At 40.8% G+C, this 26,475-nt stretch overlaps 1 protein-coding gene and 1 long non-coding RNA gene across 3 annotated transcripts; one reads left to right on the top strand and one right to left on the bottom strand.

Moving 5' to 3' along the window:
- Positions 1–2,593: 2,593 nt before the first annotated feature.
- Positions 2,594–25,988, bottom strand: zbtb7c (zinc finger and BTB domain containing 7C). 2 transcript variants are annotated; one of them, XM_015052050.1, is made up of 4 exons: positions 25,812–25,988; positions 5,834–6,560; positions 4,617–5,269; positions 2,594–4,258 (listed from the first exon to the last, which is right to left on the bottom strand). In XM_015052050.1, exons 2-4 carry the CDS (start codon positions 6,542–6,544, stop codon positions 3,637–3,639), a joined length of 1,986 nt encoding a protein of 661 aa, XP_014907536.1. In that variant the 5' UTR covers positions 6,545–6,560; positions 25,812–25,988; the 3' UTR covers positions 2,594–3,636. The 2 variants fall into 2 exon arrangements, with proteins under 2 accessions (XP_014907536.1, XP_014907535.1); XM_015052049.1 differs by lacking the exon at positions 25,812–25,988 and adding an exon at positions 13,233–13,321.
- On the top strand, positions 6,474–13,498 carry LOC106959468 (uncharacterized). The gene is made up of 2 exons (XR_001427358.1): positions 6,474–6,562; positions 13,243–13,498. It is a non-coding gene; the product is annotated as an uncharacterized LOC106959468 (long non-coding RNA).
- Positions 25,989–26,475: the final 487 nt, after the last annotated feature.

Below are 26,475 nucleotides of genomic sequence, written 5' to 3'. Positions count from 1 at the left end.
TGAGAGTTCCTTTTTCAAGGTTCTTTGTTATGAAGGTGTTTCCGCACTGATCTCACAGAATCCCCACAGAGGACATCAGACTGCGTTACCTTTAGCAGTGCCTGTGTCCTCACTTGAAGCTGCATTGTCACATCGCTTCCTCAGAGGATTTCCCATTAGGAATGCTTTGTATGCGCAGACACACCAAGAACCACTGTGGATTCTAACAGGCCTCAGAAGATTATTAGGGCGGTGACTAAATACAAGAGCAACGAGAGAGGAACCTAGTGGGACTGTGGATTATGTGGTCAGGAAATCACACCTCAGGAGGGCTGGACTCAGGAAGTCAAGAACGCACATGCACACACACACATATGTGCACATTTTACACATTGTCTTATGGTTCCTAAAATGTCCACTGTTGTCTATGACTTATTCACACTTCAGTTACTGAACTATAATCATTTTCAAAAAGCTCTTCAGCAGCTCTTTTTTTTATATGGCCAGGGTGCAGCAAGAGGGAAGTTGAGATTTAAGTATGAGTGTGTTGCAATTGAAATGACACAGACAGTACAATTCTAATGAAAAATATAAGGGAAATAGACATGTTATTGCAATTGACTCTCATAATTACATAACAAGAACAAATATCTCTACCTTGAGGAGTTGGACAAATCTGAAAAGAAAAATGAAAAAGTGTCTCGACTGCTGGCCCATCTAAAACCCAGACTTAACATGAAACATAAAACCCTAACAAATTTATTTCGTCTTAGCTCACGGAAGTGCTGCTACAGTACATCTGACATCACTGCAAAGTAATACTGAAGTTGCTGTCTACTACTACCAGATCATATATGAGCCCTCAGCATCCTCTGGTGGTAAAACGATTACTCCTTTTTACTTTATATTTAAGGGACCTGAGAATTGTTATCTTAGAGCACATTTTCATCCTTGTATAAATATCAGGAATTTTTATACAATTCTTTTATAAAATTTTGCTTTTTAAAATTCAGTTTTGTTTTTTTTTTTGTCTTCTCGTGGTACATTAAATTTATGGCATCTCTTGTTTTCCACTAGAGGTCAGCACAGAGAAGCAGAAGAGTGTGGCGAGTGTGAAGCAGGCTCTTACGCTTTTGGGGGAACTTAAACTTGAAATGTTCCAAACAAATATGGACTATCGTTGCTCTCTGTTTACGAGAAATCAGTGCGTGTCGTTTATGATTGATTTGGAGGCTTTATGCACAAGGACAGCATAATCTGTCAGCATTTAGGCACGTCGGCATAAACTGTTGTTAAATATCTGTTTTGATTTATGAAAGTTTATGTCTCATTATGTTCCTGGCTTAACTCAACTAGTAGTAGTAGTTAATAATAAATAATAATGGTTTCTCCTGAAGCATTAGCATTGCTAATTAGCATTAGCAACATTTAGTGTCTTTATAAAACAGCATCTGTTTTTATCACATGAATGTGTAGTTAGCTGTAGGATACTCTCCACGTTACTGGTGCCCCTGCAACAAAACCTAAACTGATATTGCAGTGGCACAATCTCAGTTCTCTCCCAGTGAGACGTTGTTTTATCTCCCTTGCCATCTTCCTCACTGACTATTGTAGCAAGAAAAACTCTGGTCCTTGTCCTTTTTTGTTACCGTTCCAGTTTTTTTTTTTAAGCTATAATTATTTCTCTGGATGTTTATATACTGGAGCATTTAGCCCAACGCATACCTTCTAGTAGTCACTTGTTTAGCAGTAAATTACAATTTGTTTTTTATTTTTTTAATCTGGACATACTACCCAGCATCTAGTTGGAGTTTCTGTAGATATGCGAAAAGTGCAGGATTCTTTTAACCAGCCGAGCAGCATTACGCAGCAACAGGTGGGTAGGCCTGCATTTGATGCTATAAACATGTTTTCTTGCATCGCTTGAGCAGAACTTGTTAACACCAAGCAAAGAAACACGTCTCCAATTCACGGTAAAACCCGGCATCTGTGGTTGCGGTAAAATTCCGGCAACCACAGTTACCGGTATTTTACCGTAAATTAGATTTTTTTTTTTTTTTTTTTTTTTTTCTCCACGGTGTGTCCATCGATACTAACTACTAACTACTATCTGATGCATGTTTGAATCAGTAAAACGATCGGACATTTAAGCCAATCCATCAAAACAAACCATCTGATCATGTGTTTGTTTATTTTCTACATCTGTTTGTTTTGAGTTGAATCAAGTCTGAATCTTGATACTGTACATAACACTGATGACACTGCCGATCAACCTAGGAAGGAACTTTCTCTGTGGGCGTGAATACTGAATAGTGTAGTTTCGTTATTCAGAAAGACAGAAAGCAGATAACAAAACACTGATCTTCGAAGAATAAACTAGCTTTGCTGTCTTGCTATGCTAATGAAGGTATGCAAATTATTTGAAAGTTCTTGGAAGCCTTCATTGTTATGTACTGACGATACAAGCTGTCACACATAAACGTGTATTTGCTTTTTTTTTAAGTTAAAATCAATTCTCTTGCCCCCGATCTTTATTCATATCCCAATGCAACCGAATTAAATTTGTCCACAGCTTCTAAAGTAATTCACCCAAAATAATACAAGCAGACAACAGTGAAGGTCAACATTTAGTGTCTTTATAAAACAGATTTGCAAAATATAGCCAAGGCTCATTCATTTAAATACACATAAATAGCAAGAAAATACTTTCCCATTTCAGTTCAAATAATTCTTGCACTCATCAGTGCGCAAATCAGAGATGAACATTGCATGAAAAAAATTTGGGCCAAAGTTCCCGCTGAATCGTTGCACCAGAGCAAAAAAAAAAAAAAAAAAAAAAAAACACAAGCATACTCTTGTAGCTAAAGCGGCTCTAGATTAGGCAGAATTGTACAGCATCCAAAGATACACATATTTCTAAATATTAAAACAGAGTTGTATTCAAGTCAGATATCAAAGTACTCATCTTTGGATGAATTTCTCAGTCTGTAAAGAGCAATATACATATATATTCTGTTTTGTTTTTTTTAATGATTATTTTACATCATCAGCCACATCACCGTAATTAACACCACCACGGCCAGAGGTTTTATGTACAATAGTGCAGATGAGGAGCTTAAATCAGAACAAGGCAGCGGAAGATAACAACCCATAAATATCCTTAAGTATCCCGATTTAGGCTTCAAGTGGTTTTATTTGTGATTTTCTATTTTTTGGGGGGGTTTTTTAAAGGAAAAAAAATGGACAGATTAATTAAGCTCTGGTTATTTCAACCATGTAAACACAATTATGAATAACGGCTTTCATTGATTCAAACTTAAATTTCCTAATATACATCCTTTTTTAGCAAAAATGCTTCAAATCTGTCAAATCTTGTTTTTTCTCGTTTTGTGTCGTGAGGAAACGCCATTTTACAGGATTTTCAAATGCTTTGGAGATATATGTAAACATTCATGGGTTTGAACAACCATTTCATAACTTAATTGGACCGTATGAAGAAGGAAAAAAAAAAAAAACAGCTTTACCACTGCCACATCAGCAGGCTTCACAAAGTTCACTTTTTCCTTTTTATAAAAGGTGCTTTAGCTTCCTGGAGCAGAATAGACACAGAAATTAAAGAGATTTTCTTGTGCTTATTTTTACTCTACAGATTAGAGTTCATTTTGCCGACTCGGGGATGGGTGGAGCACGCTCCAGTCGCATGGTCCATGGGTCAGCGGTTGCAGCGTAAAATGGAGAGTGGGTAAGCATTTCTTCTCCAGCTAGGGCAAAGGCAAACACTCCCCTCTGCCTCAAAGCTCCAGCCTTCTGCTCCTCCGCGACTTGCCTTCCTTCTGCTTGCCGTTCCTCCCTGCTCTCCCTGACCGAGCCTTCCACACTCTTAAACCCTAAACCTCTACCACTGAGGCCGAGGAGCTCCCCCAGTCCGTGGTTCTTAACCCCTTGGTACGCGGGACTCAGCCCGTTCTCCTCCACCTGACCGGCCGACACTGTGGGAGGACACAGGAAGCCAGTGGCAGGCCCGGACCTCCAGGCCGACGGCTTCCTTCCTCGTCGGGGACGCGAGATGCGACAGCTCTGCCTCTTGATGTGTCGGTGGAGGTGGTCGGAGCGCGTGAAGCTCTTGTAGCAGTGCTCGCACTGGTAGGGACGGACACCAGTGTGGATGCGCAGGTGGTTCTTCAGGTCGTAGTTGTGGACAAACTTGGAGTTACAGTGAAGGCAGATGTAGGGACGCTCACCCGTGTGCTTCCGCATGTGGATCTTCAGTTTGTCCTGCCTGCAAAAGACATGATGCACACATAATGAGGGCTGAAAGATAGTGACAAAAATGAGAGGGTGTTGTCCTTTGTAGTTTCTCATGCTTAATGTCTGCTGTGACAAAATTATACCCTTGTCCTAGAATAGAAGCGGAAAATGCAAAAAGTAGGAGGGTGTAGTTAACTGAGATAATGCTGATAGAAAGAAAAATGAGTGGAGGGGTTTTCCACTTTGAACTCTTTGATATTTAGATGAGATGAATGTAGATTAACCTCAGTCAGAAAAACATGGCGTACTTTTCTGTTAACCCAGCTGTTTCAAAAAAGCATTTAAAGCAGAACACGACTCTGTCTTCATGTGGTTTGTTGTTCACGTACCTTGTGAATCGCACTTCACAGATTGTGCACATGTAAGGTTTCTCCCCCGTATGCGTCCTCATGTGTCGCGGCAGTTTCCCGGCTCCTTGGATGACTTTATTGCAGATGGGACACTGCTGTGAGGCTTTGGGTTTCATCTTCCTCTCCTCCTCCAGCTGCCAGGGTGGAAACAGCGCCCCCAGGTGGGATGCTGAGCTCAGGAAGCTCAGGTAAGACCTGATGTCTGCCTCGTCCTTGATGTGACTCTCTGACGACGCTGAGCCGGCATTGATGGTGCCTCCCAAACCCGAGCTGACAAATTCTTTCAGGAAGTCACCTTGGAGCAGGCTGTGAGGGACTTCCTCCTTTATTTCCTCCTTGATGATTTCTCTTTTCACAGCTAGATCGAGGGGCCTCGAAGGCTCGAGAAGTGAGGAGGTTGGGAAGGTATGAGGCAAGCGTGTTTGTGGCGAGGATGCAGTGTGGGGATGCGCAGGGTTCAGGAGCTGCTGGGGGAAAGCTGGGAACTCTGCAGCCCACATAGAGGGGTAGAAGCCAGGCATGAGAGGAGAGAAGTTGGCCCTCCGGTCAAGTGCAGACATCCGGGGATAGAGCCCTTCCTGGAGAAGAGACTCAATGGAGAAATCCTTGAGGGCCCGACTCTCCATACTCTCCTTTAACACAAAAAACGTCAACAGTAAATTTTTCTGTAACGTGACAAACTTGAACACATAAATGGCAAACAGGAGTGTAACAAGATCTTAGGATATTATAACCTCACAATTTGTCTCGAAGAGGTGAGGTCTGCATTAGGAAACCTACCGAGTCTTTTAGGGGGTGTCTATTAATATAACTGTAGCACATTATTAAGGCCACAAAATAATAATTAAAAAAAATATAAATGCTGTACTTTCTATTTTTGAGACTTAGAAAAAAGAAAGGAAGTAGTTCTTGTGTTGATAATTTTGCCAAATAATCTTTTTAGGCTAGTTACAAAATACTCTTTCTTTTACTACCATAGCAAAATCAGTATTTTGGGAATTGATGAGAGAATGACATAAAAGTTTGGGATTATGGCATAAATACTGCAGCTACCAAATCTTTAGCTCCTAACATGTGTGCTTTGAATCTTCCTATCAGGGCTAAACTGAAGGGATTGTTTTACGGTTTTGTCTGTATAGATGTCTCATATTTTGAGTGGGATGTAGGATTGCACCCTTAGTAGCAAACAGACATACCTGTTTACCCCTGATGTTGTCTGGAGATTGTGACTGGGACAGTTGATCCAACTGTCCTTGGTAAGTGGAGGTACTGGGAGGAGAAGAGTCCTCCGTCCCCAGAGGCGTCTGCTCCCCTCTGCTCTCCAACGACTGCAGAGATCTCTCACTGACGTTGTCCTCCTCCTGCTCATCCTTCCTGGAGCCCATGTCTTCCTCCTCATCCTCCTCGTCCTCTTCTTCCTCATCCTCCTCCTCCTCCTCCTCTTCATCCTCCTCTCCTTCGTCCTCCTTTCCTTCTCTGCCACCTCCTCCACCTCCATCTCCGCTGTCCATGATCTCTAGACATACGTTGATGATGCAGGGGATCTCGAGCATCTGTGCCGCGGTCAGGATCTCCTTGACGTTGGAGGCGGTCACTGTCAGGGTAGAGGTGTAGGCAAACTCCAGGATGGCTGTGAGGGACTCTGGAGCCACAAAGTCGATTTCGTACACGGCAGCGGTATGATGGGGGTCTCCGCCATCTGTGGTCGCAACGGTAAAGAGCTTCTTAAAATACTGGCTACAGGCAGCTAGAACGGAGCGGTGGGTGCGGTACTCCTGGTCACGGACGATGAGGACGACGTCGCAGAGCAGCCCGTCTCGCCGCTGCTCATTGAGGCTGCAGAGAACATCGCTGCTGTGGTTTGGGAAAGGGATCCCAATCAGGTCCTCCTCTCTGTGATGAACCATCCTCCTCCCTCTGTGTCTGTTGGGGGGAAAAAAAAAAAAAAAACGCAACAAAGTCAGACAAACTGAAACGTCTGAAAAGAGATGTTTGCTTAAATTACATTGCATTTGAATGATTTATTCACCTTGTAAGAAACTAAATCTGTTCTAATTTAAAGTTAAACAGTGGTGGTTTTCACATGAATGGTGAGCCTCTACACTACATACACACTGACTCCACTGAGCAAGCTTTTTCTGCTAAAAAACAAAACAATTTACTCTATGAGTAAATAAAACTGATGCAGAGGGATGATAGATTAAATTTTTTTTTTTTTTTTTACAATATTTTTGATAAAACCTTTTTTACACCATAAAGAGAATTTACGAGTTTAAAAATTTGACAAATCTGTGTTGAAATCTGCCTTCTAAAGCGTCTGTAATCACTGCAGAATAACTCAGTCCAGGTTTGACCTTTGGATATATAATTATTTTCATTCTTTTCTCATGTTGTTGTGATCCTAGTGCCAAAGTCGGTATTGAAATGCCTGTTTTTGTATCAGGAACCTAGAACTATGCAGCTGACCAATCTGAATATTTAGGATTTTGAACCACAGATGTTCAATTGCAGGCCAAACACACCGCAGGAATAGCCCTTTATTATGGGGCCATGTCATAAGCTCTAAATCATGTGTAAGTCGGCGTGTACAGAAAAATATTCTTACATTGTATACACTACAGTGGAGAGCCCCATTCCCATTAACTGGACATGAAAACACGCTTTTATTTTTTATTTTTGCTAAGTTCCTCCCAACCATGCTGGTTCTGTCCTGGGAAAAAAAAAAAGCCAAATAACCCCTGTCAAGAACCACCATTGTTACAGTAAAAATAATTTTTAGATAATTTGCTGTTGCATATTTGATTTATCGTGTTTTATTTTCCCGTTTCTTTTCGACTTCGCTCTAAACCAGTAAACTTCAGCTACATAACAGCACCACAAAAGAAATTGATATGGCTGTAGAAAAAATATATTTAATACTGAAGTTATTTTTCAGTCACTATAAATAATTTGCATTGCAAACAAAATCAGTGAGTCAACCATTTTGAAGTGGGGGTATATGAATAATCTGAATTGAACTGAATAATTTAAACCTCATCTGCGCAGCAAACTGTCACATATTAAACAGTGATTAATTTGAACATGCCTCATTTGATTTCCTGTTGGCATTTAATGATAAGTCTCGTTTCCTGTTCCTCTCTGCTGAAAGAGCTGCATCGTCAAACTTAATTTTCAGCGAGTTGCTTCAAAGATTTTGCACTTGGCACTTTAAATTTTAAAAAGGTCAAACATCTTTTTTTTTTTAAAAGAGTGCTGTGGGTCGGACATGCTCGACCAACACCTGATGTGTTGGGTTTTTGCAAAGGACTTAATAAGCAATGATGATTAAAACTAAAATTGTTCACGCACTGAGCCACAATCAAGCTTTATCCCTTCTCGCAGTGCTTGTTTGTGTGCCATCTGTGCAGTGCAGGCAACAAGTGGCAAATACAGCACGCCTCACTTTGAGCAATCCTCACATTCTTGGGTAATATTTATTCTTGAAATGTGTTATTACAAATCCTCGTGTGGCAACCGTGAGTTAGGGAAGCCCATCTTCTACATGAAGCATAAAGCACACTTTTAGTTTTGATCTGAGAGGTGTGATAAGTGCGTGGCGAGGTTTCTGCGATAATGTCCGTCCTTCTCGTCTTGTGCCTGGAAGATTTGAGCATGGAGCAAACTGATACCTTCATGTGAACAATGCAGTTTGTGACTGGGATGTGGTAAGAAGAGGGGGAGAGAGCAACAAAAGAGGTCAGATTGTTCTCTAGATACTGTATCCTGTCAAAAATGCTTACTTGCAGTCAGTTCTACACTCCTTTGGCGGGGGCCTAATAGAGCTTTCTCTAAGCTGTGAGCTGTAAAACGTCTCCTCCCTCGGTTTGTTTTCCCGACGTTCCTGAGTTCCTACCTGTTGATTCACTGTGCTGTTGTTTATGCTCAGAGTGATAAAACTTCCTCTGGCAGAGCGCTCGCTCATTCACATCTATGAATAGAGCTCAAACTTAGCCATCCACACTTTGGTGGTCACTGGAGGCATGTGTAGATAAACACTTTGAAGCGGCCCCTAACACCACAGCTGCATTGTTGACTGGCTCTAAACGGGCCAGTGCCGAAGCCACATAAATACACACATACACCAAAAAAAGTGCCTTCACTTTCTTCTCGGTGCAGCTCAGAATCACAATAGAGAAAAATACAAGAAAAAAAAAAAAAAGGAACAAAAACACAGAGAATCCCTAAGTTCACCTGCAGGTACGCAACTTGGATACCAATCTTACATGTAGTTTATTCTTGTCGATCTTGTTGCTTGGTAACTGAAGCCGAGTTCATGCCATTGATACAGTGTGGACATAATTAAAATGTCTGTGGAGGGGGCGGTGGTGCAGCGTATAGGGCTGCAGACCAGAATCTCCTGCCTCACAGTGCAAGGGAGAATAAAAATGACCAGACATATAGAGAGGAGGCAAGCAAGTAAAATTAAAATAGTACATGAAATATTATTTTGATCTTGTTCAAAATATCTTGTTTAAAACAACTTTTAAAATACGGTGATCTTTGTCACTGTTTAGGTCCAAAGGATAAATTAAAAGTTTAACGTTTTTAGTTGATTTAATTCATGTGAATTTAGTCTGCAAAAAAAAAATATTGAAGGCTTTAGCCTGTTTGATCAACCCTGCCCGCCTTAAAACTGGATTTATACATCACCGTACATCCCATGTTGATATCTTTCACTTTTTCACGACATTTTTCTTGTTCATACAGTTCTGGATGAACTATAGTGCTGGGAAGACGATTCTTGTTGGAATTGTCTTTCCAATAAGACCTTGATTTGGGGCTTAGCTTATAAAGATGTGAGGATTTCGCAACCTCTGTACATCATTCACAGGCGAAACAGCGTGGCTAAAAGGTGGGAGAATCTCCAGTTAGAGATCAGACGGCCCTAAAAGTTCCCTAACAGGTTGCACAAACACAAGCCGAGGGGCCCCTCCCTGGAGCAGCCTGCCAAGGCAAACAATAGTGCAAAGCTTAGAACAACACGGGAGTGGATAAGAGGGAGAGAGAAAAAGAGTCTGGGACTGGGGAGGGCTCGGGCGCAATAGCCGTCATCCATTTCTCTTCTCGAACCATCCCACCTCGCTCCTGGAACCGTGGAGCCACGTGCTGCTGTTGCCGTTTGCTCTCTCCATGCCCTGGCGAGCGCCACTCCCCTTCGTTCCCACTGTTTGCCTGCCACTAGATGCAGCGTTTGGCTCTCGGTGGCCGGCCCCCTAATTACAGTGTGGAGAGGATCTGAGGAGGATGTGCCACATAGGCAGGGAGGGGAGGAGGGCACAGCGTTCCCACCGCAAGGTCCTGGAGCGACATTTTCATCAAGCCAAACAATCTTAACCCTTTACACACACACACGCACACACACACTTACACACCCCACCCACCCATCCAAGCAGCCAGGGTGGGGACGCCTTGAGAAAGGGCACTGGTAATTACTATGACTCAGAGTCCATTATTTCTTAAAGCAAAGTTAAGATCGTCAACAAAAAAGTCTCAGTGGGTTCTCGTAAGCTTGTAACAAGTGTTCATTAAAGATGAGACTTTAAATTGATCAATAAAAACAACAAAAGTCACATCTTTTACACTTCTGCCAGGATGAGCTTTTCCCAGAATGATAATCTCGGATAAGAAAACGCCATGATTTCACCGTATTTGCGCAGATGTTTTAGACAAAATACATAACATGTCAGTTAAAACAGACAAGTTCAACAAAAATCTACTGCTGCTAAATTACAGTAAGATTTGTATTCTCCTACTTAAAAAAGGTTGAATTACATTTATTTATTTTGAGTTTGATATGTACCTAAACATCTAAATGTATTCATATTTTTCAATTCCCTGTTGAGTATCACAGGTACAAAAAGATTTTATTAGCTGGTAATTAGTTGGGGTATCTGCCCGAGTAGCTAGCCTGCAGCCTGCTGCTTAACCGATTCATCTCTTATTAGTACTTGTAAAACTTTGTTGTTTTCTAACGTTTATGGGTGGCACTCCTTAGCTTGAACACTCCGATTGTTAATCTTTTTTTTTCTCTTTATTTTGCAAAGAGGTCGAATTTGTTCACTGTTTTGTGGAGAAAAAGGTGTAGAAGCCGTTTTTTGAGCCAGGAAACCAGCAATGGAAAGCAATAGGTGGGGGAGCGTCAACACGTCGGTACTTTATGCTTCATGCGGCCGGAAAAAGCTCAGATCGTTCAAGCACGTTCTCTGGCTTCTCTCTAACAGGACTTTAAGCCATAGCAGCGGTGTATGGGAAAATTTTGGTTTTGAAACCTAAATTTTGTGTTATAACTTTATGCGCATGCCTAGTTCGCGGTAATTCTGTGTAAAGCTTTGTAGCAACAGATTTTTCAAAGTAACTGCTTCTAATAAAGGCTTTTCTGTGTCTTTCTCTGCAGCGGCCACGTCTCCGCTCATGCCTCACTTAGTCACCAACACTTTCAACTCAGCACTCCCACCTCAAATTATGTGTCACCTCTATTCGCTGTTGTCTTTCTCCAAGAACTTCATCTGCTTTCCGGGCGCTGACCACCACCTTCTTCTCCTAATCTTCCTCCTCCTCCTCCTCTTCCTCCTCTTTCTGTCCATGCTGCAGCTGTATCATCATTATGCCCGGAGTGGACTTGCTAACTCGTCCCCAGCCCTGACCGCTCAGGCCACAAATCAGCAGCTAATGTCCATCTCGAGCCCTCCTTGTCACAAGCAGACACTCATTTGGCCTGTTAGCTACAACAGCCAAAGCCCTCTTTAGCCCTGTCAGGCCAGCGCGTACACCTGACCCACATGCTAAATCACCATCAGCCAGAATCCACCCGTCACCAACTGGCCATAGCAAACGCCTGCTAAACAGCTGTCACAGACGGACAATTGCCCAGCCAATAATTTGACAGAGACAATTCACCCCCTCATTAAAGAGAGGACACTCATTTAAGCCGTTGTGTAAGCCCAGTCCATTATCACCAGTAAACAGTGCACCTGTTGCTGCAGGGCACGATTCACGCTCCAAGCTTTTTTTTTTTATTATTTATTTTTTAATGGGACAGTTTTTGAAACTTTTTCAGATACATGGGGACAATTTTCATGCTTAAGTGCTGTCAATTACAGCAGCGGAGGGAGGTTTATAATGGGATCTGTACTGTAATGAAGACATGTCAGAGACGAGGCGTAGTAAACCGGTGTAAAAGTTCACTAGTGGATCAATTTGAACAAAAATATAAGTTGCAGAAAGTACTTTGTATTGCTTTCTTACAATTTCTTTTAATAAATATAATAAAGTATATATTGCTATAATCTAATTAATTGTAAATTTTGAAAGCTTATGTTGCCAATTGTCACTATACCATTTGTTCATAATATATGTAGACATATATATATATATATATATATATAGATTTACACCTATGTATATTCACATTTTTGCTCAACAAGTCACTGATTTTGATACGTTTTGTGTTCAACTTTATTTCAGTGTATTTTTTGTGTATTTTACTGACATACATTGGATTCTAACCTTTGTTTGCAAAGTGTGTGTGTATATATAAATAAGTGCACGTATAAATATATACATATACAACCTATATGAGTTGTAAAGCATATATGAGCATTAATTTCTACTACAAAGTTGCAGACGTATTGCTGAAAAACGTAGATATTTATGTAGTTACATTAGTTAAGCAAAGCACAGCATTTTTCTGACACAGATCTGCTACTTTATATTATTTTTATCACACTTAATAAGCATGTTGAGTAGGGGTCTCTTTTTTATATACTTTCAATTTATGTCATTAAAAGTGGTGTTATCTGCTTAACTATGATAACAACAAACTTGAGTGAAACAAACAGCAGCGGGTAAAAAGCTTTAATCATGACACTTTTTTGTGTCATTGCTGCATTTTGTGACATGACGTAAGAAGGCGATGAGAAGGGGCGTGTAAACAGTAATTTGCAGCTTAAGTTTAAATCCATAACATGTTTTTATTTTGTCCGCACTCCCAAACACCTCCTTTAACTTTTACGAATCACCTGAGTATTTATTTTGGATTTCGCCGAGAGAACATCGCCTCAATATGGAAACTGAAATATGTAATTACACCAAACGACCCAAACACACACTTAAAACTTCACTGAAAACTGCTCTGTTTGCCACTTTGCAGATGTGTTATGATGCTAAATCTGCTCCGGTTATTTCACTCCCTCTTTTTTTTTTTTTTTTTTTTTTTTTTTTACAGCTCATGTATTTAAGCTGTAGCGTGAAAAAACACTGAATCACTGGGTCATTTTTATTGACCAGTTTCATGCCTTTCCAGAGTAAAGCAGAGCTTCAGCACTCATAAACATTGAGTAAGGCACATGTGCACGCTGTAACACAATGCACAAGTGTAAGCTTGTCCACCATCATGCTCATGTTGTAACTCCTTGACAAATTATTATAGACTTTTCTATACACATGCACACAAACGCTCACCTATGTGCATGGCGCACAAGTCTTGCTTACACATAAATTTACACATGTCTTGATACGCTCTCTGACATTCCACAGCTATCAGCAAGCATCACCCACCTTCTTTCAGCTTTCACGATTCCCCTCACGTGTCTTTGTATTTCCAGACTACTAAGAGGCTCCGCTGCTCCTCACTTGACCTCTCAGCATCCCTCTCTTAAAACTGAATTGCAGCTGCCGCGCTTTCTTTCTTTTTTTTTTTGCCCAGCTGTCAAGCAGGTCAGTCCATTCAAAAGCTCCTCGCTCTGGGCACTGATGCCCATTCAGAAAAATAAAATGAAAATAAGAAGAGGAAAGAGAAGAAGGGAAAGAAAAAAAAAAAAAAAGCACCTTAAGAAAAAAATATCCAGTGGAGGGAAACGGAGCAGTGCATGAACAGAGTGTGAGCGTCGGGGTCTGAAAACGTGTGGAGTTTAGAGTCAGGCTCAACGGCTCAGAGTGTGTGCGCGCAGATCATGTAGGACGAGAGCGAGGGAGTGAGAGGAAGGGAGGGAGGGCAGCAGCACTGCGCTGTGGAGATGTCGCACCACTAGTTTTTATAGCAGGGTGGGTAGCTGGAAGATAATAATACCCCATCCTCCTCCACAACACAAGTTTAAGCGCAGTGTGTAATAAGCCCGTGGCGCAGACACCCTCTGATTTAGGTCAGACAAAATGAATTTTTAGTTGTGTTAGAGTGGATTCTGCTGTAAAGGGACCGGGGCAAAGAAACTCGAAGGGGTTGTTTGGGGAGACCGAGGGAGGGTTAAAAAAAGCAGCGGAGAATGAGAGAGAAAAGTTGGACAGCGTCTCCGTGCACCTCTGTTGGCTTAGAGTGAAGAAACGACTGCATCTCGAAGCTGCTTGCTTTCATTTTTAACACCTGTTTTACTTACTCTTCAGCTGCTGCAAACTCTTAAAAGTGGAAGTTACTGCTTTTTGTTATAAATCTGGCATTTAACAAGCGATTGACCCCTCTGGGCAAGCTTTAGTTCAAAAACAGGTGGCGAGGTGGTCACCAGACTCCATAAATACTTAGAACAGACTAATTACTGAAAAACATCACAATAAATCAGCCCACTCTGGCATGCTGCAACCTACACACGCGGAGAGCGAGACTTCTATAAAACTGGCTGGTTCAGGGAGTTGTGTTAATTTGAAAGGAAATATTACTTAAAAAGCTGAGACTAAATCCGACCACAAACACAAAAACATACCACAGGCAAGAGTGCAGACGCGCATTGTTAAACCGTCAAATAAAGCCCAAGGTTTCAAAACCCGGCTCGAAGACTGCTGTGCGTTGATTCCTGTTTTGAGTCAGAAAGCACAGAAACAGGCAGGCGGTTGCTGATCATGCCATCACCTCAGTTTGAGGAGGAAGTTACAGCAAAAAAAGGTGAAGAAGAAAATAATTGAGCTTAGCGGGGTTTAGTTAAACATCAAAGCTACACAATGCTTTAGACGAAGTATCAACGATCCCTGAAACTTTCCACCTTTTCAATGCATTTTAGTTGGATTTCATGTGATAGACCACTGATAGGGGAAAGAAAAATTATACATAGTTGCAGCTTTCCACAGTACGAGACTGAAACTTTTCGACTTTTAGAAAATGGATCAAGCTCAGTCAGACTGAATAGAGAAAATGTGTAAACATAACTTCTCAATTCTTTCCGCTGACTCTCTGTTGGAGTAGGATCTAATCAAATCAATCCATTTTAGGTCTTGCCGGGTTTTAGGATTGGTCTGCTTATAGGTAAATTCCCCCCAGTCTCTCCTAGTTTTTCTTCCAGGATTCCCCTGCATTTAGTTCCATCCCTTCTCATCAGGCTTTTGACCAGCTTTCCCATCACCGTTGAAAAGAACAATGCCCAGAGCATTATTCTTTCACCACCATGTTTCACTATGGGGGTTGGTGTGATCAGGGTGATATGCAGCGTTGATTTTCTGCTACACACAGCTGCCGTGACGAGAATTGATATTTTGATCTTAAAGCTGGCGTATGTAACTTTTACAAATTTTTTATTTTTTTTTATTTTTTATGCATTTGTTAAAACTACCACCATGTTGTCACAGTATAACATGAGACTGATGATCTGTGAAAAGATCAAGTCCTCCTACTGGCCAATTGTGACAGCTTCAACAAATATGTAAAAACAATAAATATATATATTTTTAACAAAGGTTACATACTGCAGCTGTATCTGTCTCCTATAGTTCTTTTGCAAAAACTGAAGCATTTCACTAAAGGCCAGAGTTGTCGAGTTGATAACTATCTGTGGATCTCGGCAGCTCCTCCAAAGTTTCCACGAACTTGCTCTCATTGCACGGTCTGTCAGTTGTGCAATGCTATTTCTATTTTAGGATGTTTTTTGTCCCTCATTATATTGTTGTTTTTTTTTTTTTTTGTAATCTCCAACTAGCCTTTCATGCCTTCAGAGAATAATTACAGTATTTATACTGAGATTAAATTATACATAGGTGAACCTCAGAGGCTGTTAAAGGCAGTTGGTCCTACCAGATTTGATTTAAGAATATCAGAGTAAAGGGGCCTAAATACACCACCATGTTTTATTGTCCTTCTGTTTCACAATTGCACACTACTTTATGTTTTAACCCCATAAACAAAGTTATTTTTGACTATTAAAAACTTCTGCTGTAGTTTGAGTTTTCATTGTGCCAAAGTTTGTTTCTTATGGTGAGGAACTGCAGAGAAAGAAATAGGGCAAATGTTTCACAGCCAAGCCAAATCTTATGACAAAGCACATTCACACAATCTGAAGCAGTCACTGGGCTTTCCTGTGTGACATCATTAAACCGCACCCTGTGTAGTACTCCTCTTTTTCTTTTTTTTTTTTTACATTTTAGAGCTACATGTAACACATCAAGCTAATGTAACCATCAGCATAAGCTAAAAAAGAAAAAAAAAAAAAACATTTCAAAGTAATGGCTCAGGATTTCCACTCAGAGAGGAAGAACACACTCTAAGCCATTGTTTTCTTTGTGGCTGCTGCATTTACAAATCTTCTAAAATACTTCAAACCATCCATACAGTATAACCAACAATCATTCTGTAAAAGCTGTCAGTTTCTGCCATAAACCTTGACTAGCCAAGCAGAAATCAGAATGAGTGTACATCAGGCTGCCATGCCCACTTCCCCCTACCGAGGAAAACATGGACCAAAGCAAACCACAGCCTGGGCCGATGGTGGTTTACACTGTTTTGTACAGGGTGAGAGTTGAGGGCAGCTCACATTGGCATCCAGTATATATAAACAGGGTTAGCCACAAACTGCTCGTAGGCCAGCCAGACAGCCAGAAAAATAAGAGTTTGCCGTCCTATAAGGGCAACTATCTGCTCTAAACAGAGCACAGCTACTATAGCAGCTTGCTAACTGCTACCTGTGAGGATGGCTATATCCCCAAATGTTTTTTGTTTTGTTTTTTTTTTAATGGAAAACTTTCATAAAAAAAAAAAAATGTCTCTACACCTAGTAGTGACACACACAGTAAAAAAAATATATCAAAAAAGGCAAGACTCCTAATTTCTTATTTTTAAAATGAGTGAAATCTGAAGCGGTCATTCAAAAGCATGATTTTCCTCCCTGTGTTCTCATCTGGTGTCGGCTTAGTACTCATAAATACATGAGTCTTCGTGTGATTAGAGTCACAAGACATGAGGACTCAAAGGGCTGAGTAAGAGTCATCTGTTTTGTCTGTGTGTCTGACTGATTGAGTGGCCTCTCAGCGTACCTGTTTACCGCCACCTGCTGCTCCCAGCAGGACACGCGTACCATGCCACCAGATTGGCGATTTGGAGAAGGGATGGGGTGTGAAAGAAGCAGCTTAACATAAAGTCAGGGAGGCTCTGGTGCCATTCCCTGCTTGCTTTACTGTACTCTACTATAAAATGTCAAGATAAAAACATCTAGGACAGGAAGGGAACCTAAATGCGACTGAAAATGAGGCTCAGTATTTTTGAAAAAACAATTCACAATGTTTTAACATTGTGAGGCCTGTAGATTGCCCCTTATATCAGAATCCTGTAGATTTAGCCAAAATCCATATTTGTATTTTCTTCTAGAGCTAACTCAGATGCATAACTACTTTCCTTTGATGCTTGTATATTAATTTAGTGAACTCTAAGATTAGACATATTGACATCTAATCTTATTTTTAGCAGTCCACTATGTCGAGCACTAACAGATTGTGCTTCCCACAACACTCTTCTGTGAGGAAGTTATTACTTGGGGAAGAAAACTAAAAGTTGCCCAAGTTCAGGATCCCTGTGCTTTTTAAAGATTAAATCAAGAGAGCACAAAAAAAAAAAAAAATGAAAGGAGCAATTGGTAATCAAAAGGAGGGCAGACTCTCCATTCAGTCTGATGGTCATTTCACTCATTCGCCATTTTTGTAGTGCACTTTCTGTCGTTTTGTATTTTGATTCCTTCTGGAACAAAAAGAACAGGACATGAATTTGTACTGTCTGCGCTGTTTTATCCTTTTCAACTTTGGTCCTGTGCAGCTTTTGGAAGATGCTAGTTTTAAAATGGGCGGCATCCTTGCGGTAAAAATAAAGGTCCAAATTCCCCTGAAAATGGACATGAAAAGTTATGCTGTAGTAATTTTTAATGTTCTAAATGTAAATAAAATGTTAACACGGTTCAAAATGTCAACTCTAAATCAGTTACTTCCATTATAAATATAGCCACTCACACTTGAAGGAGAGGCAGACATTTTATATCTGCTAATATGTATTTATTTATTTTTCTAATGCTGTAACCAGTTAATGCATCACTTGAATTTAAATTTTTGGGTTGCCTCCTTTAGTGGACTAATGAGCTGATAAGAATTGAATTTCACCCTGGAGATGGCAAAGTTTATAATGTGTATGCGTAATGTGTGTGAATAATGAAGCGTGTACTCTGTAGACCTACGCGCTTAGATATCTGCACAGACACCAATCTGACCAAAACAACACATTTGGTGCTCTTGATTTCTAACCAATTAATTTTGTAACTGGAATGATTATTAATAATTATTCTTCTGACATCAACTAAAGTAATTTGAATTTAACCTATGACATTTTTTTTGTCATTTTGACCTTAAACCCCACTAAGATTTTTTCTTCATCCACTTTTTTTTTTTTTTTTTTTGTCTTTTTGGAAATGTTTTGTATTTTGTGCAAGAGGATTTGCTCATCCTCACCATCAAGGTATTCTACTTTCTCTTAGAATAGATCAGACATATTTCTGACATATTACTATACATTTTGTGAAGGGTTTAGTTGAGCTAGTCCGTGCAGAGAAGCTGATGGGTAAAATCATTGTGGTGGGAGTAAAATATAGACGTGAAGTCAACAAAGGGATCAATGACAAATACCCTTTTTCCGCTGATGAACACTCAGTTTTCTCATTGCCCTTTATGAAACACACTCTTAATGTGAGTGCATTCTACCCTAACCTATTTAAAAAGAGGATATCAATTACTAAAACCCCCTTAGACAGGATGTTGATTGGTCTTTAAATGGAATCGAGCACCTACACACCTGGTAGACTGTTTCTCTTTTCATCACAATTCAGTGAGTTTACAAAGGAAGTCGAGTGGGCCATCAAAGCAGTATATGTTACCCTTTCTTAAGCCATAAATGAACAACATTTTTCTCTGTTGCTAATGAGTAATCTACTTGTGTCAACAAGCTCCAGGGCGAGTTTCCTTTTGCCATTTCACACATCCAAATTATAAACAAATAATAATGCGCGAATATCCCTGCAAATCATTTCATTTCTCTTACTAGTTAGGTACCATTTGAATTATTGGTGAGCTAAATTTTACTGCAGCTACAGCTGCAAATCTTTTAGGAAATGTCTCCACTAGTTGCACACACGCAGAGATTCTGATCAGCTTTCCTTTCCCTTATCAAAACAAGCATGCACGTTGCTGCGGCTACCTTGTTTCATGACGAGAATGGTGCATTCAGTGATACTCGTGGTTAACTTTACACCCCACACAGCATTTTCATGACGGCAAAAAATAAATAAATAAATTCCAGCCATCTATGCGTTCTTTATGGATTGTTGCAGAAGCAAGCAGCAGATTAATGCCACCAAACCAACTCGTGACCTTTTACCCTGGTGCTTCTGAGGCCAGGTGTGGTCGAGCGTGGGAGAGAGGCAGGAAAAGGAGGCAGTCAGCGGAGAAACATAGCATGATATAAACCCCCCAACTCCCCGCTCAGCCTTCGAAAGTCCAAGGACAGAGAATGATTCTCAGGCGAATTGCAACTCGAACAAAAAGGGATTTGTGTAAACATACTGTCGTCTCAGTGAAGTCATTAGAACTAACCTCGGAGCATGCCATTCGGATGAGTGAGGTTAGGGTGTTTCCTTTCTGTTGACCTGTCTGTTTGTGCTTAACTTTCTCCTGTTGTGTCTCATTTTTCAAACACCCTAATCAGCTTTGGAAGCTTTGCCAAAAGGGAGGTAAACTACGCATCCTGCACATCGGGAACTGCGAGTACCAAGACAGGCAAAGTTACAGTGTTACACAGCTGGGGCCGCGTGGGTTCTTGTAAATCCATTGTTGTGAAGCTGAACAACTTTCTTACAGTAAAAAAAAAAAAGAAAATATAAAAAAGGCTATTAATAAAGTTTGAAGAGATTTTTTTTTCCCTTTCCTCCTAACAAATGTGGAAATTTATTCTGAACTATTTATCCAAATCTCCGGACTGCAAACAAAACGTTAGAGGACTCAAACTTCTTTCTACCACTTCGAAGATTAAACTTTGCAAAGCATTTCAGTTGTTGTGTTCAGCTGTGATTGGCCTGGTGTCAACATTTGTGTGTGTGTGCGCGGGTAAGTGTGTGCTGTGAGGGTCGTCAGGTGAATGAGGACAACTCCTTATGGTGATAACGAGAAGGAGGCCAGCCTTGGTGGGACAGCCTCTGTCTGCCCTCGGGTAGTGTGTGTGCGTGCGTCTGTGTATGCTTGTGTACGTGTGTGTGTGTCAGCAGGAGAGCCCTCGGGCACTCTGACACCTCCTAATTAAAACCAGTCAGGCTGCAGGGCAGGGGAGACAGATGCCTGTCATGAAAACACACGCGCACACACACAGACACACTTTCACGAGGCGGCGGACCTCGTTCAACCACATGCACGCTTACAAACACACATCTATGATGTGTAGGTCAGTTATTTTTGGATGCAAAGTCACTCGCGTCCCACCCACTCAGGTATTAAAACAGGTAACTAAATTGTTTCTGACAAAGATGCAAAAAAATAAAAAAAAGAGAGAGAGAGAAGTGGACCAATTAATAAATCTGCTGATCTTCTGAGTCAAAGAAAATCATAAATGTTTTATTGGTCAATCATTTCAGCAGTCATCTTGAGGTTAAATCAAATTAAACCAATATTCTCTCACTTATTTGATTTCCATCTGAACCCTGTTGGATTATTTTTGGCATGTTCACCAATGACAATGCATCAAGCGGGAGTTTCACTCATACAATCCCTCGTATGCCATCATCATGACCCGTGGTGGCTTCCATGCTGACACTCGTGTGTCTCTCTCCCACAGCAGCGAATGGGACATAATTGTGCTGCATGTCTGTTACCTGCATGCTCTGTCACTTTTTATCTCCGTTCCCACATGTACGAGCCGGAGCTGCAGGCGGCCACGTATAGTTCTTAGCAGGCTAACTGCTGTTTGTCTGGGGTGGGTGGGTGGATCAAGGCACGCTGCTCTCCCTTTTTCTCTCCCAGTGATTAGATAGCATAAGCAGGCCAGCTAGCCTAACCCACACACTCATGTCTCTAAAACTGCCATCCAGCCCTGCTTTCTCTCTCACTGCCTCTCACATACAGGTGGGTGGACCCACTTATTCAACCCAGATCTTGCTTTTACACATTATGAAATCGTGTCTTTTTTTCCCCTCTCTCTCTTTCTTTCTTGTTTGTCTCTCCTTAACCCTCTCATGCCGAATGACATTCGACTCCCGTGTTTCCTGCACGTCTTTGTGCGCTCTACAGCAGAGCTTTAATTTTCTAATTTGCCAGATGATTATTTCGTCTGACTGCCAAGCTGAGAATTATGTCTCTTTGTACTTGTCTCTAGGTTGAAGCTAGGTGGGTTGCCAGTGGTGACAGGGCCCTATTTTGTATTATCTAGGTAACATTCAGGAAACACCCACAATTTGTATGTACAAATGCTTCATTTCTCAACCGCATTATGAATTGTGGCTGTCACTGACATTTCTGAAGTTGAAAACCAAAGACTTGCGCATTTCTGAGATGACTTTGACCTCTTTAATGATCACAAAAACCACCGTAAGACACATTATGACTGATGTTATAATATAGATTCAAAGAAATGGAAAAACTTGTCAGTTGTTAATGAGGTATACCTGATTTGTTTTTTTTTTCTTTTTGTGAACTTTGTTTATTCAAGTGCAACAAATATTAAATAGTTTGTTTGTTTGATGGGGTTCAGTAAGTCATAAAGTTTGATGGGGTCCAGTAATTGCAGAAAGGATACATAAACACGAAGATACTTATTTATGGTACATTGCAAACATAACCTTGAACTTCTTCAGGTTTTTCCACTTCACAGCCACTTATTTTAATGGATGTATTGGATCAATTTATTTTACAAAGTGAAATAAAAATCCTTGCAGAGCCACGTTTTGGTGCCATTCTGCAAACAACTGCACGTCTTTTCCTGAATGTTTTTGCAAGTTTTGAATTTTGAGAAGAAAAGTTCACCCGTGCATCTTTGCAAACTAGCTCAGGCTAAGTATGAAGCAAAGCCTCTGTGGAGGGATTTCAAAGTTTTCACCATTTTGCCAAATACTATCACCTGAGAACGTGAATGGACTACTCTAAGCCGTGAACACGCTTTCACAGTTGTAGCTCAAAGTTCAAAAGGAGATCAGATGACCTCCGTTTCTGATCTTGGCATCATTTTCATTTCACTTTGCTTGGTCTAATGCATCAAAATTTGCATGTGGAACATAGAGAGATAAGAAGTCTCAAGGGGTGTGAATACTTTTTCAAGGCACTGGGGGGAAAAAAAAAAAAAGCTGCGGGTGTAAAGAATGATGCAAGCTGTAAATGGAAGAAAGATGGAGGATTTAAAAGAGGCGGAGAAAAAGTGGGAGTGTTGACCTCTGCGAGCGGCTGCCTCCCGTGGCTGCTTTGTCGTTAGAGCCAAGCGCTGTGTTTCGTGAGGAACGCAAAAAAAAAAAAAAAAGTACACAAATCCCACAGAAGGAGCTTTTTTGGCAAGGCTCTGGCCTCACACCCACGGCAGCCTCTTCAAGCCTCCTCCCATCCCCTATTCATCTGTGAGAGGCGGCTTACTCACCCAGCCCAACTCCACACAACAAAACCTGGACCTCGATCCTACGGAGGGGGGCGGACGAGCGCACACGCTCACAGACATGGCTGCCATTCCATTGTAGACATGCAAACACACAGACACTTGTTTCAAACTGAACATACAAGAGCTTTTTTTTTTTTTTTTTTTGTCTTTCAATTTGTATTAAGTGTATCTGGCTTTTGACAGCTGCCACGATCAGATCTGTCATCGGAGGTCAGGATTAGATTGAGCATGCCGGTGTAAACGCTGTTACATGGACGTGCCCACACGCTGTCAGGTGGGAAGAAGGCGTGTGGACTCATTCACGCTCTTAGCATCACAATGAACGCGTTGGGAAAGATTTTTGCAGTCATGAAGCCACATCCTCATTCATTAAACATGCGCAACCCTTTAAAGAACTGGTTATTGGTTGCAAAACACACAAAAATGTGAACATCGCCTGTCTTTTAAATTTTATTTTTGTAAACATTTTTGTGCTTGTGCATGAAGCAGGGTTTTAAAAAGGCATATGTTCCCTTACAATTCTCTATTGTTCTGTCATTATTATTGTTATATTTTTTTAAGATCATCCAAATGTAGATATGAGACGAGGATAACATGAGTAACTTCAAATTATGATTTATTAAGGGGAGAAAAGCTATTTAAACTGAAAAGCTAATTGTCCCTTTAATCTCACCGTTGCAGAATTGTTTTTTTAATTTCACCACATTCAAGGGTTTTCAAACATGAAAGGCCACTACACCTAGCTACTACATCTCTCAGACTTAAGTCAGAGCCTTGGTTAACATCAAAACCTTCACTTTGTTTGATTTTAAAGCATTCAGAGGCAAAGTTGTTGGTGTGCAATGGAACTTCTGCGAAAGACAAATTCGCTTAAGTTTAAGGCAACGAACCAATGAGCAGACATTCTCCCTTAGCATTATCAGTCAGTGAGCAGAATTTATGGTTCCATCAGTTTTGTTGTGCCCATCCAGGTCCTGAATCCAGATGGATCTGGATGCGTAACTTCCAACAAGGTCTACTACTGGGTCATCATTTCCCAAAGTATTATCCCAAAACTCTTGGTGATCTTCTATATGTTTTCTGGCAAACATAATTCGGGCCTTGGTGCCCTTTTTGCTCGGCAGTCGTCTTATTCTTAATGTGGAATAACAAAGACTGACTTCGACTGAGGTGATTGAGGCCTGCAGTGCTTTAGATGCATTACTGGGTTATTTTGTGACGTAGATGAGTCGTCGATGTGCCTGGAGTGATTTTGGTTGGCCGATCACTCTCAGTGTACCATTCCATGTTTTCACACTGTGGTTAGAGTCCTAAAGCATTAGAAAAAACTTTATGGTCCGTTCCTGATAGAGGTCAGTAACTGTTTCTCATCTGTTTTTTTTTTGTTTTTTTTTTTAGATGGGGGGTCATGTTGTCTTACTTTTCTCTCTCTTGTAAACTACTTCATGTTGTTGGACAGGTTCTATTTAAGGGACTTCTTGATCTTACACATCCGGTGGTAATTAGCTAGCGCAGCTAGTGAAGTTTAACTAAGCTTTCTAGAACTTTAGGAGTAACAAAAGTTAATTCATGGCTTTAAAAGAATAAATAATACGTTTATTTTATGTTGGTTTTTTTGTTTTTTGTTTTACATTTTGTGTTATAAGGTTAGCCCTTTCAGTTAAGAGTATTTTTTTCGGCTCTCAGGTTTACAGACTCATGTGGTCGCTTCCTTCAAAGAGTTAGTACATTAAGAGCACAGCATTAAACTGCACAGCGATGCACAGGCGGGACTGTACAAACACGAATGAAATCTGCCTCTGGTGATGTTTGCTAAACACACCAACGTAAGAGAGGCCCCGCAACAAAAGACTCCAGAGGATCAGGTTCAATTCAGATAATCCTGGAGGGAGAAAGAGGCAGACAGAGGGCTGTAGTCAAGGGTGTGTGCATGTGAAGAGAAGAGGTGTGGTGGAGTCTGTTTTTTTTTTTTTTTTCCCCCATCTCACCCTCACTGCGACAGGAAGAGAGCTCTATAAGTTCTGCTTGTTCCTTTTATTTTTCTTTAATGTATTAATGATGAACACTGATAAGGCTGACGGCACACGTGTCTCTTTAGTATAAATGTGTTTACATAAAAGTGCTTTTAATTATCAGAATTGCATGTTTTTCATGCTGTTCTGCATTCCAACACATTCAAATTTCAAGTTTATTCTCGGATCTTTAATCTTTTTCTCTTTGTTTTCAAAAAAAAATAAAAGTGATGCAAATGTTAATGTGGTTCGCATGATGTGAAACTGCATTAAACCACAGTTGACTGTTTTTAGATCAGTGTTGGGAGCTGATTAAGCTTGTGAACAACATGCAGTTTGATTGCAAAAAGGTTGTGCGCATTGATTGAAGTGCGTTTCAGATGACTTGAAAAGTTAAATTAACCACTCGAGTCTTAATTTATTCTCAACAGAATGATCAAACTCCGTTCAAACTTTCCGATCATTTTACAATAAATCAAACTTGGAGGTGCCTCTCTGCAACCCGCGGTCGAGCAGACGTGACATATAGTGCCATCACCCTTAAAGGTTAACAGTTATTCATGCTGTTTCATGGGGAATCACAGGAAGAGTGAAATAATTTTGACTTTCACACCTCTGCCCCCTCATCTGCTGCACAGAGTTGCCTGATCTGAGGTGAAGATTAATGTAAACCGTAGGCGCATTTCATCTAACAGCATAAATAGAGCCCGCAAAGGACAGATGTTCCCCTCAGTGCGTCTTGTCGGCTGTTACAACCTTATCAGTGAGACACTTTTGTGCTGTGGCGCATAAGTCGGAATCAAGGCTGACAAGAATACGAAGCATCATAAATCTTTCTGTTGTTTTACAAGCCGCTGAATTGATCAGTTGAAGCAAGAATGAAAAAAACTAACAAAAAAAAAATTGTTATGGTTCCAGCCTTGTCATGCTTTCACTTGCTTCCTCTCAGAGAGGTTTTCACTGTTCGCACATCTGTTGCAAAATATGCACTGGCAAGCATCTGGATTGCACCGCTGGACACACATTTTTTTTTATATATATATATATATATATATATCTTTTTGTTTTCTTAACAAGAGACTTGAAGCCACTTGCAACACAAAATAGCAACGCAAACCAGGATAAAGTCTGCCCTCATTCTGACTTTTTTGAAACGGAAAGAAAATATAAGCCTTTCATTATATGCTTTTTTTAAAGAACGTAGGAAATAGCTGTGTTACAGTGAAAACAAATGCAGAAAAGAAGAGAGTGAATCAGAAAGATGTCACTGACCTTTAAGGAAGGAAAGTTTTGATTTCAGTTCCTCTTTTGGTGCGCTCTCTCTCCCCGTCAGGAAACTCAACGCTGGCAGACTTGTGAAAGTGAGAGCGGCCGAGGTAGACACTTAAAAATTTGCTCCGAAGGTGTGTCGGTGATTTGAGGGGAGTGAAAAGGTACCGTTTTCACAGTTATCTAAGAAACACAACAAAACAAAACTGCTACACCCACCCCAGCCTGAGCCAACACCCCTCCCTCCTTCTAAACCAAAAGTATTTGGCAGCGCTCCCTTCAAGTCCACCTGTGCTTAGGGGAGGGGAGTGACACACTCTACCACTCCTGGGCCAAGCCTAAAAACCTGCTTGTGAACTTGGGCTGAATTTTAAGGTTATGCCCAGAGAACAGGCAGAGGAGAGAGGTGGGGGTGGGGGAACTGCTGATCTGAAGCTAGAAATAAAGCTAAAGCCCAAGACATGAGCACAGATAGAAACAGGGCACACACATCTATCAATTTATAAACTGAAATAAAAAAAAAACCACAGAAGAGGTGGCTGCAGAACAAAGGCAGTTGAATGGATTTTAACAGACGTTTTACGTTGAGACTCAAATAAAAGACGTATCAGAGATAAATGAGGGGAGAGGAAGAAAATTAGAGTCGTAAAAGTCAGTGACAGTGTGC

The sequence above is a fragment of the Poecilia latipinna genome, unplaced genomic scaffold (genome assembly GCF_001443285.1).
Source record: "Poecilia latipinna isolate Pla-1442-1.1 unplaced genomic scaffold, P_latipinna-1.0 Scaffold1084, whole genome shotgun sequence".
NCBI classification, from domain to species: Eukaryota; Metazoa; Chordata; class Actinopteri; order Cyprinodontiformes; family Poeciliidae; genus Poecilia; species Poecilia latipinna.
This window is presented reverse-complemented; position numbering and strand designations above follow the sequence as displayed.

Bases quoted from the DNA above. Each gene is read 5' to 3' on its own strand.
- zbtb7c (XM_015052050.1), bottom strand. From the start codon at position 6,544: ATGGTTCATCACAGAGAGGAGGACCTGATTGGGATCCCTTTCCCAAAC. The intron at 5,270-5,833 runs GTATGTCTGTTT...TTTGTGTTAAAG, and splicing joins ACAACATCAGGGGTAAACAG to GAGAGTATGGAGAGTCGGGC. The intron at 4,259-4,616 runs GTACGTGAACAA...TGTCTTTTGCAG, and splicing joins TGTGAAGTGCGATTCACAAG to GCAGGACAAACTGAAGATCC.